Source organism: Penaeus vannamei, chromosome 42 (genome assembly GCF_042767895.1).
Source record: "Penaeus vannamei isolate JL-2024 chromosome 42, ASM4276789v1, whole genome shotgun sequence".
Classification (NCBI taxonomy): domain Eukaryota; kingdom Metazoa; phylum Arthropoda; class Malacostraca; order Decapoda; family Penaeidae; genus Penaeus; species Penaeus vannamei.
The window spans coordinates 7,366,830-7,379,329 of NC_091590.1; the positions used below are offsets into that span (position 1 = coordinate 7,366,830).

At 34.5% G+C, this 12,500-nt stretch overlaps 1 protein-coding gene across 1 annotated transcript in view; it reads right to left on the reverse strand.

Moving 5' to 3' along the window:
• Window positions 1-868: 868 nt before the first annotated feature.
• The window catches only part of Cad96Cb (protocadherin Fat 4-like Cad96Ca), a gene marked incomplete in the record, with an annotated part of 103,057 nt that continues 91,425 nt past the window's right edge, over window positions 869-12,500 (reverse strand). Inside the window, 16 exon segments of the mRNA XM_070118640.1 lie at window positions 869-4,279; window positions 4,483-4,717; window positions 5,479-5,523; window positions 5,893-6,106; window positions 6,378-6,540; window positions 6,839-6,950; window positions 9,095-9,249; window positions 9,398-9,512; window positions 9,781-9,971; window positions 10,096-10,236; window positions 10,374-10,550; window positions 10,805-10,914; window positions 11,108-11,198; window positions 11,492-11,617; window positions 11,948-12,049; window positions 12,256-12,363. Of these exon segments, the coding sequence (XP_069974741.1) occupies window positions 4,196-4,279; window positions 4,483-4,717; window positions 5,479-5,523; window positions 5,893-6,106; window positions 6,378-6,540; window positions 6,839-6,950; window positions 9,095-9,249; window positions 9,398-9,512; window positions 9,781-9,971; window positions 10,096-10,236; window positions 10,374-10,550; window positions 10,805-10,914; window positions 11,108-11,198; window positions 11,492-11,617; window positions 11,948-12,049; window positions 12,256-12,363 (2,169 nt within the window).

Consider the following 12,500-nt stretch of genomic DNA (forward strand, 5'->3'; position numbering starts at 1 on the left):
AAGGATATTGAGTATTGTACGGTAGAATGAATGGGAGTGGATCTTTTTAAATTGTTTTCATACTTTCCTTCCTAAAGAGAGGAAAATTAACTTCACCCTTAGATCAGTTTCATCGTACTCCATATACTTACATACATCACGATCTGCTTCATGAATAATATTATCTGCATCGAAGTCACAAAGATATGAGCCGGTGCATGAAAACTTGAGTTTGACGGTCGTATTTTTAAAGAAAATGTGAAATCCACTCTTTGAAGCACATAATCCTCTACTGGGAAATAATACCGAAAAAAACAACTATACCAAAATAACGCAAGAGGGTAAAAACACTGTAATTTTGAAACTGACAGTCCTAAAATTACCTTAAGACTTTAAACAATCGCGAAGATTCTAGCATAAGAAAAATGAACTGCGTTACACAGTTTCTTTAAGCATACGACCATGAGTCATTTTATGTTCGGATAAGATGGATATGGCGGGAATGTCTCCAACTGTACCTATTCCAACGTGGTTAGTTCAGGGGCGTGGCTAACATTTCGGCTTTGGAGAACGTTAAAGTTTTTGAACAAAAATTAAGCATAGCTGGAGACTGGAAGAATCAACAATGTCATTTACATACACATTTCACTAGCCAATTTTACCTGCCTCAGATTTTGTGTGACAAAGTGAAGATTCTATATCTTTCCCCACCAGAAAATAAGACCTTACATCCATAAGTGCATAAAAGGACTCCCACATAGCATTTCTCATTCACTAGTATTGTTTTTCTAGTATAACATCTCGTATAACATTTAGACTTTCCGTTTGGTTTTCTCTATTGTGCCATAGTAAAAAGGCGTGGTTATAGCTTCCAGTAAAACAAAGCAAACATAATTACACATTTTATTACTAACATATCCATACAATATTTTCATTCAGGCATAATAGAGGCATGTTAATAAATTACAGTGGAAGAATATTTCATCACTAGACATAAAATAATCATATATACAAAAATAGATTGCACATAGCCAACCATTTGCAGTCTATTTATAGCTTTTTTCCTTATATATATATTTATATGTATATACAAAAGATCTACCATATGTCTATATGTTACTCTAGGTTTTGGTCTCTTAAAGGAAGCACCTGTAGCTGTATTTTATTAATATAATTCATTATTCAAAGATACACACGCTCAACTTGAGTATATGAATATTGTGGAAAAAATTGATGAGAGCCAAAAGACAATAAAAGTGAACAAAATACAAAAACAGTGACATGTGTACAAAGTTGACATGAAAAACAGCCACAAGAAATAGACTATGGTGTAATGAGTCAGAGTGAAGTCCTCAACAGATGACAAAATGTTAGTTTTAACGCCTGACACAAGATGTCAAGATTTACTGCTCCTTTCTTATCATGACTGTTTCATTTTAAGAATAACAATGTTCACTTCAAATCTGATGAAGGTCTGACTAAAAACCATGCTGGTGAATAACAAAGTCTATGAAAAATGCAGACAATTAAATGGCTGAATAGCTCTGACCTTCTTATGGCAAATGCAGATAATATCACAAACAGAAGTAATATACGAGATGAAGTAAATGTAAAGAAAAAAGACTGCTGGCAAATCACTTGCCTGGCATTCTTCCCTGGCTCATAAATCCACACCAGTTAAGGAAGAAAGCCAGTGCTTGGAATTAGGGGATGAAATTCACTTAATGTATGGGTATGGGCAATGGCCAGTTTATGTAATATGTCCTTCTGAAACCACAAAGAGTGATAGAGTACAGGCACCCATATTGGCAATAATCAGTAAGAGACATGATAATAAGGCCTGAGCTTTTGAGTCCTTCAACACTCAGTTAAGACTAAGCAAGTCTATGCATACATATAATCAAATTTGTTGACATTAGGAGTATTATATATATGATGTTTTTTTTTCACAAAAAATGCATCCAAATACAAAAAACATTCTTTCTGAATGTAATTAACCACAGTCAGTTTTTATAGATCACACAATTTCACTGGTTCTTCAAAGTATTGATGTAAAGACAAACAAAACCAGAAAATAAAGCATAAATTCTCAGTACAGTATACCACAATGTGTAACTTTATAGACATTAATACCAAAAAAGTTGGTCCCATATCAAAATGGATGTTTGGGATTATGTCCATAAAGGAACGTATACTGTACAGTGGAACAATGTGGTAGGGTGGCTGATTCCTTTCTGCCTTGACCCCAGCCCAGTCAAAATTGATGTAACTAGGAGGGTGGGTGGGTGTGGACCTGAGACTGCAACTGCAAAGCCAGCAATGACCAACATCATTTTGACAGAAAGCATACCAATACATTACTTGACTTTCACGTGGATAATCTTGTTCTTTCATAGTGGAACACATATTAGACTATGTATTGAAAAATAGCAACATCTCTGTGACCTTTGCGACATATTAACACACAGAGGAAATGGTTCATGAAACCCAACACAATGACACCCTGCTCAAGATTGGTAAAACATCACAAACCAAACCTTGTCAAATATAAACTTGGTTATTTTTATGTATCCACAAGAAATATTGTTACTAGGCTACTAGTTACCCTATTATCACACTGGTGAGTTATTTGCACTTTGCAAGAATAATGCTTAACAGTGCTTCATGAAATGGATGTAAAAACACCAACATTATATGGGAATGCACTTCATTTGAACTTCCATCATTACTTTTATTCAGGTATATTGCCAAAGTTGACTTTATGGTCTCTATGAAAAAATAGGAGGTTCTATTGTTATCAAAGAATAAGAGGTTTTCTTGAATATAAGCAATACAGCTATGTTTTTTTCTGAAGACAGCAAAAAAGCCTTGATAATCCTTATATCTCACAGTGAATCAAAATGCAGACATTTTTTCCACAGTCAGTGTTTCACAGTGTTTCTTACTATATCACATAAAGGCTGACTGGAGAAGTGTGTAATGTATATATACATATACCTATGTAGCACTAGGATAGTACTTTCAAATATTTGTAGTAAGAACTGAAATGGCAAGAAAGAGGTAATACTAAATATCTCTTGTGCACATCTACAATGCAATTCAAAGACTTTTCACAAGCATGAAGTTAGTGTACTATACAATTATACCTGCTGAAATATGTGCAACAAGTAGGGATTCTGAGATGGTTTGGCCCCTTGGATTAAAAAAAGGAAGTTATACTTTTATAAAAACAGATGCACAGTATGAAAAGCCCTGTAGCATGTTCTTGATTACAAGAAATCAGCCATGTTTAAGAGTAATAAAGAATTACCAACAATGCTGTCATTTAAAAACTGCTGAACATATGTGATGCAAAACCACAAATACACAGACTACAATCAGCTGCACTGGTGAATTCTCTAATTTCAGAAGACAACATACAGGATGCAAAAGCAGATTTACTGCTAGTTTACAAAACATTGGAATGGATGGCAGCATAGAAAACATGGTGCATGAAAATCATACATGACACAAAAAAGTTGCGGGCATTAGTAAATTATACATTTAACACATGGCTTAAGGAGCAAATTGCAACCCTAGGATTGCCAGGAACTATTCAAAATGATGATACTCATCACTTTCAAGTATTTAGGTCCATAGCCAAACTTATTGTGTTTTTTTCATGCATTTACAAAACAGAGTCCTGTCTCATAATAATTATTTGATAAAATGTTTTTCTCATATATAGCCACATTTTCTATGTAAGCTTTCCTTTGACCATATATCATCTTGGTCAAAAATTAATTCACTGGCATTTTTTATGAATAACACACCACCATGTTTCCTGGTATGACAAATAATATTTATCTGATTCTGAGTTTTCAAGTTATCTGAAAATAAAATGCATTTATAATGCACCAGCATATATAATCTGTCTATTTCTGACACGACTAGTCCATCATTCTAGTAAACTTATTCCACTTATACAACCTTGTAAGGCAACAATTACAGGCTCGTTAAGTGTTTCTGCTGGAGCTGACACTGGTGGGTCCATATCACTGGGCTCCCTAAATGCACATATAACATTCAGATCCATAACACACAGATTATATAACATTTAGATCCATAACACAGATTATATTACATTCAAGACCATAACACACAGATTATCAGATTGAGAGGCCTTTGCATCAGGCCCTCAGGAAGACATTCAAGAGAGGTGACTTCATATACAGTCTTAGAAGTAAACGGTGAGATTTGGAGTGTCCGTGACGGATGACTGAGGCATTGGAGTAACACTGACTTCAGGATCCAACTCCGTCTGAAAAATTCAAGATTCTTTGTTTAAATACAAGTATTTCCCCAAAATAATCTAAAGGTATATTGTAATTCCTAAGAAAATTCTCTAACAATACTGATAGTTCCCAGCTTATTTTCCTATGAATTTATAAATCCTGATTATCAAAATAATTTTCATGCATTTTCAGTATTCTACAGTTTACCATTTTCATAATTTCAACTGACCTTATTGCTGAGTTCATCTTCCCATGATAATTTCTTTACTCTCTTTGGAATGGACCCATGAGGCCATGCAATTTTGGTAGGCAGCGAGTCCAGCGACACAGTGGAAAGGCCTCCCGGGGATGACTGTTCAGGGAAAGGTGTATTGGCTGGGGGTGGGGGCGGAGTGGGTGCGGGACCAACTTTGTTGCTGTGGGGGAGGCCACCTAGTGCCCGGGCTGACCCAATTGGAGATGGACTGTAAAATGAAAATGAAAACATTAATACTAATTGTAAGAGTCAGAGGTTAAATTTGTTAAATATCACTACTTCTTTATTTCTAAAAGTATGTTGCAGGTGCCAGTGTAAGTATTAAAAAATCTCATAATAAAAATATTCTATGATAACATTTTACATATGGTTTGTTTTCCAAGAAACTCTAATATTACCTGAATGTAAATTTATTGAATTTGAAGAAATTTTCTACTAAAATATATCACTTTTACCCCAGAAAGTATTTTCCTTGAAAAAAAAAAATTATATATATATATATATATATATATATATATATATATATATATATATATATATATATATATATATATCATTCTAGCTAATAAAGATCAATATAGCCCAACTACAAAAATTAATGTTAAGCAGAATTTGAAAACATTGGATACTTCAACACTGCATCATCATCACAAATAACATGTGTTCTATTGAAAATTTTCACTATTATGAAATTAATAAGAACAGGATGTAACCAATCTATAAATGTGTTGATTGCTATTGTTTTGCATCTTATTCTAAATTCCTGTTACAGTCATCTTTCAGCTTATTTGCATTATGTTTGAAAAGTTATTTAGGAAAGCATGCATCCATTCCTAAGTTCTTATCTAAGACACATAAATCATAATTATAGTAATTAAAACTCTCCAATGTCCTCAAAATAAGTTACAGAAAAAGGAAAAAAAAACAAAAAAACATTGCACAGTGCCATCTCTTGAACGTCTAGCTTACCTCATCCCAATAGAACTCCTTCCTCCTATACTCACTGTAGAGGATCTAAAACAAAAAGTTTTACCACATCACATCACAAGTCTAGAAAGCAATACCAAAGCAGTATGTCTAAGCAATGCAAAAGCCGCACATACATTACAAGACATGGAAATAGACAAAACAATCTACTGTGTTCATACGACAGCAGAAAACCCACTATACACATTTTTTTTCATGTTCCCCTCTACTGAACAAAATTATTTTGTGAATAGTGGGTTCATTCTGCCATCACTACAAACAATGCCAGTTTAGCAGAAAGCAATACATAAATTTAGTCTACTATGAATAATAAGCAACATGTTAATGGTTTAAGGATTATCGTTCTTGGTTTATTTTAAGCTTTTCTTTAGCTAACAGATGTGCAGCTTTTCTTACCTGATCTGTGGGTCTAGACTATCATTTAAAGAAGCTGTTGAAGCTGTGGTTGAGTGGGATCTGACAGTCCCATTTAAAGAATGGCCGTCAATTCCATGTGGTTGATCTGAAGTGTGTGATGATGCTGCAGGTAAAGAACCATTGGCTAAGGGGTTCTTCAGATAGCGGCGACTTCCATGGGCAGAACCACCACCAATATTTGAACGAACTGAAACTAAAGAATTTGAAATAATTATCAAATGAACATCACATAGATATAATATCATGTTGCTCACTATAATCAAATATCCAACAAAGAGTTGACTAATTATATGAGCATTACCTTTACCATTCAAGCATGTAAAGTTTGGTATAAAAATCTAAAGATTATGAAATCAAATTACAATATCTTATTATGAAGACAAGGCTATTCAATTATCTTAAGCAGTGAAAGCAAGATCTAACTTCCTTCATAATCTTAACTTTCAATTGTCACTCATACTTACTTGTGCTAGCTCTAACACTGCCACCACCTCCGTAATTATTGTTATTTGTGTGAGCATTATTGTTATTGACGTGGTCATTTGCCGTTGGTTCCTCAATTCCAGCCAATGCACCAGTTGGCATGGGAGTGCCAATAGGTGTCATCTGTCTCCCATTTCCTTGCATCTGGAAGAAAATTGGGTTCTTCTTATCATATATGCTTAGAGAATACTAGTTACAAGGTTATGAAAATCACTTCACATGGAAACCAGAACTATTTCACTATGCAATTAGCAATAAATTCTTGGATTCTTTTTTCAACCACTGTATACAATTAAACTAGGATTTAAAGGCCTGTCATTTCTAAGTCAATGAGAAAGAGGAAAGAGAAGAATGAGAAAATTGTTTGACAGCACACAGAACTGTACATTCTTATACAAAACTCGCCAACAGTATAAGCATCTAACAACTGGTATTTCATTACCTGGTGATTGAGAGGCGAGAGAGGGTCCAGTTTGGTGTGAGGAACATTATTTGTCACAATCTGGCTCATCTTGGTTGGCAATGCTGCATCATTGTCATCTCGGTATTTTTTACTGTTTGGAAAAAAGGGGAAATCTTTAATTCATAATTCTTATAACAACTCTTGTTTACTATTTTTTTGTGTTGATTTTGCTTTGCTGTTCTATAATAAGTTTATAATATGCAAAAATACTTCACGGGGACAAAATACACATCAATTTATGTTGCAAAAGTACCGTTTTCTCTCATATAAAACAAAGTGGCACATACTGAGCTAAAAATCAAACATCTCAAAACATTACAAATCACACTGATTTTATCTCCAATCAAATAATATGATAGATGATAGAAATCACACTCCATTCCAAAATTAATCTTGAAAACACAGTGTAAGAAATGTGCATATTCTAATGCTATTGTTTGTACTACTTTTCATCTTTGCATTTCTAATTAAATGTTGAAAGTTGAAAGTAATATGTGATGAGACTCTAAAGAGAGAGTTTAGTGTGCAGGAGGGGTGTCTTGCAGAAAATGGATCCTTGACTTTAGATGAGTGACAGAAGTTGTTAAGGATATGACTGGAACATCCAATGCTCTCTGTAAAAATGGAACTAATCGCAGAAATGGAGACAAAATCCATGCGACATCAAAGTGCTTTTAACAAAAGCTCCAAAAGAATTTACCTTTTTCTGAGACGAGAAAGTATATTAAAGACAATCATTTAGATTAAAGACATTTCCAGATTAGAAAATTTTGCATCTTAAAACATAAACATCAGATATCATAATTTTCATTATAAAAATAATTTGGGGGCTTCAATGAATGTTTTAATATAGCATAAAACAAAAACGAAGTTTGCTCATGCTTCAAACCACATCAGAATATGGCAATCTCTGTTTCATTCCCACTCAAGATATCAAGGCACAAACACCTACCAGATATGACATAAACACACACACACACACACAAACCCACAAACAGGATCATTCTTAATGATATCACTGACTAATTATAGAAACAGATCCTTGTCAATAATAATTTGTTTCTTCAGGTGCAACTGAGCTTATAAACTCAGCATACAATAGAATAATTACTGATCTGAATGCATGGGTATTCATCTTTTTTGTGGATTTAAAGTACTGCTAAGTTATGACATGACATGCTGATATATGAAATAACATATATATCAGTATAGAAAATAAACTGCAGAAACCCTTACTGATTTAATGACCAGAAATATTTGTTTCTAAAACATACAGCTGAAAATAATACTGCACATAGCCAAGTAATTTTGTTTATACAAGGTATTGGGTGAAAAAAAAGCACCATATCAGTCCTTGTCGACATGCATGTGGCAATCTTCATAAATCAGTGATATATAGCTTCCTTTCATACCTGCTAAGATTTCCAACCAAAGTCATAGCAGTGATGAAATCCCCAACTCCCAAAGATGTCCTGAATATACAAATATGTTCTTTTTACTAACTGCAGGCTGATACAAATAAAGAAATATACTAATTTCTAAAATGAGTGTTTTGCAGCCAAAGAAGACAATTGGTCAATAACTTTATAACTTTCAAAATAATTAAGGAAAAGATAATCAGGTGATTACAGTCATAAGAATAATTGTTTCTTCTAATTCTGCTAGAATGGAAATATAAGAGAATCATCATATATAGAAGTATTCCCAGTGCAAAAGTAGCCCCCACTGTGCTAGTCATGTTCACAAACTGTGCAGTAATGCACTTACACAGAGCCTACATTCCTCATTTTGGTAGGCAGAGCTGCATTGGGATCATCTGCATATTTCTTGCTGTAAGAAATATTTCCTGGTTACCACTGTCATTTGTACATTTTACAGATAACCAGGAGTTGATGTAGAATTCTAAAGTTCTTTGGGGATTTAGGACAAATATTTGTTAATGGTGTGTATATAGTATGTGTTTGTAAGCCATAACAATTATTGGCTTGCCGTGAATTTATGTTGTCTTACATTTTAAGGACCAATCAGTACTAGTACTATCCTGCAGTTAGGGATTTCTGTTCTAGTTTGAACAGTTATTAATTTTCATTGCATACAATAAATATTGTTTCCACTGCATAATGTAAAAATAAATTTAGATCAAAATAAAAAAGCAAATTAAAACCTTTATAAACAAGCTGCTGTAAGATTTGAAAAAAGGCCAATAGTTTTCAAGTAGCGCACTTCACAACTTACTTTTTGTGGATATATATTGCGAGGCAGATGATAACAAGGACAAAGACCCCGAGCAGAGCACCAAAAATGACCATGAGGAGGAAGCTTGAGGTGGCACCAAGGGGGGATGACTTGACCATACCAGCAGGAAAATTGATAGTCACTGGGGCAGATGCCTGAAAGGGAGATTAAGCAAATATATTCACATCTTTACATTTTCTACTTAACTTAAATATTAAGGGAGGATTAGACACTATACTGTCATTCTCCACTCGAAAGGTATATGTACTGACCTAACCAAAAGATATATCCTTTTTAACTTACCATCCTTGGCGGAGATCCAGAGTCCTTTGCCTGAATAACAATGTGGGCTTCTGTAGAGTTGAGTGTTGTTAGGTCTCTGACTCTCAGTTCTCCATCACTTGAGATGGCAAACATTCTGGAAGAGAATATACAATAATCAATATAGTTTTCTTACTTTGTCAAATGCAAACTCTTCTTTTTAAACTTTACATTGATATTTCAATTTAGGGTCATTTCAAACTTTATTTTAAAATCAAAGGTCTACAATAATAATACACATTAATTTTGCACAAAATAATATGTAGCTATATAAAAGACTACCAACAAAATGATAAGGAAGACTTATTCCAGATTATCACAAAATATCTAAGACAATTTTCTTTCCAATAGAGAATGCAATTTACCTTGCATCCTCCCCCATAACCGTGAGAGTGATTTGGTCCCCACGGTCACCATCTGCAACTTCTATGGTGCCCACAGCATCTCCTGGTCTGAGAGTGGTGGATGTTACATAGAACTCGTACTGTGGGTAACGGAATCGTGGATCCCAGTCGTTGACATTGAGAACTTGAACTCTCAATGTTGCAGTGTCATTCTGTAGAAATTGATACAATTATGGATTGTCATGTAAAGACATTTAGTCTTAAACAAAACATGCAAATAAAATATCAGGTATAGTTTCCACACATCTAGCACAACACATCATGTCTTCTACTTACAAACTCTCCATCTGTGACATAAATACGCAGATTGTATTCTTGCTTTAATTCATAGTCAAGTTCAAACTCAAGAATGATTTGACCTGATGATGAGATACCAAATACCCCGTCACCATTTCTTTCCAAGCTGAAACGAATATTCTGCAAGAGATGCATACAATGAGTAAGTTGCAATAATAATGCGTAAATGTCAATCATCTTTCCATAATCATCTTTTTAAATGTCATTCTAACTAAAAACATCATTCTAAATTAAATTCAGTTTGATCTTATACATACCGAATCAAGGTTCTTATTTATTATAGTAGGAGCAATGAGGGAGTGTTTAGGTAAGTTCTCCAAGACTGTTGCAACATAATCTCGCTGGACAAACTGAAGCTGAGTTGAATAGTATCCCCTTCTGGACAAGGTCACTGTTGTCAGGGCATAGCGATCAGGGTTGTCAACTTGTGTAGCCTGAGAATAGTAGGGAATATGTTAGTTAAATCCTTAGGCATTGGCTTGTCAATCCTGAATGTGAATACAATAACTAGCTCTCCATTATAAGTTCAGATTTCATTATAGCATTTTATAATAACAAAAACATACATACTAATGACACTACTACAAAACATGTTAAATTAACATATCTAATCTTCCACTGGAAATAATATATCTACAGTCATATGAATATCAAGACTGATGTAACAACCATAAGTATTATCACATACCCTGACAACAAGTGTGGCTGGTTGGTGGAGCTGATCATCAGGCACGTTCATGGAGAGGGAGACCTCTCCTGTTTTGGGATCAATTTTGAAATACCTTGCTGCTTCCTCATCTGTAAAGGAAATTAAGAGATTTTACTTACATGACACTGGTGCTGTCTCAAAGGCCTTCACAAAGATATGCATGCTCACATTAGCTCTACTAGTATGAAATATAATCCAGGTTTTACTTTGAATAAATGACACCTGTTATTTAGTTGTGTGGAAAATACAGTATTCATGAATATGGAGGTATATAACACTAACCTCTACTGAAGGAGTAAGTAACCTCTGCCATGATACCTGCATCCCTATCCACAGCTCGGACGGTTTCTGGCTGCACCTCAATGGGTGTACCCTGCAGCAAGATGGTTAGTATTAAGATTTCAGTTTAGAAATACCTACCTCAGCCTTAACCACATTGACAACTAGAACACATAAAGTAATCAAATCAAGTTGTCCATCTATCATTATCATCATAATAATGCACATCAATAAATACATTTTAATACTAAATATTTTTTTATGGCAAGACTATCTCTGGGACAGAGAACCTTGTGGCTATGATAAATTTACTCTACTGCAACAGAATGCTTAAACTGTTTTCTACTGTAGTTTACAATTATGTAACTAGATCACAGAGAGACTGACCCTAACTGGGTTGTCTGGAATCACGGCCATATAGTGATCCCTGGCAAAGGCTGGATTCTGGTCATCAGCATCTTGGACCTGTATGGTGACTACAGTGCTGCTGCTGCGAGCCTCAGCTGCCTGGTCCTGGGAAGGAAATAAGATCATGAGAATGTTTATATTTATGTGGTATTTTTTGATTTCCTTGGTAATGAAAATGATTGTATCATAAGAATATTATTGTATCATATAATAAATGATTAAAATGAATATGATTATATCATATACTGAATAAGAATAATGAATACTTATATCATATAATGAATTATATCAATATAATGAATATGATTATATAATATATATGATACATACACAGGTTAATCTAACATTTCATCATATAGTACTGTTTCTCAAGGTTTAATGTACAAGTTATTGTTACAAATGTTGGTCATGCAAACCAGTGGCGACAAAACCTACTTGGGCAAGGATGGTGATATTGAAGACCGGCAGACGCTCGTAGTCGAGAGGCTGCTTGAGCACAAGGGCGCCGCGCAGAGGGGACTCGAAAGCGAACATGTCCTGCGGGAGAGAACGTGTCAGTCACAGGATCACCGCTCAGTGCAGACGTAAGTTTCCTCTGCTAATTGCTTTTACACTGTTGCAAATATACCTGGTGCGCTACAGACATTATATCACATTTAAAATAAAAATCCTTTTCACAAGTGACACGATAATTGTTAAGCTTCGGCAAACCGTACATATATTGCAAGGATTAGCATGCTTACCGAGTAAGGTCCGGGCAGGATGGAGTATTGCACCGTGGAAAAGGGTCCCTGCTGGTCATCGTCGACGGCCAAGATGTCTCCGACGATAACTGTCCCGATGACAGTCACCTGCGCAGAGAGAGACATGTGCAATCTCTTAATCGTTTCATTTTTTATTTTATTTTATGACTTTTTATTTTATGACTTTTTATTTTATTTTATTTTATTTTTATTCTTTATTATTATTTTTTTTTTTACAAACTCTA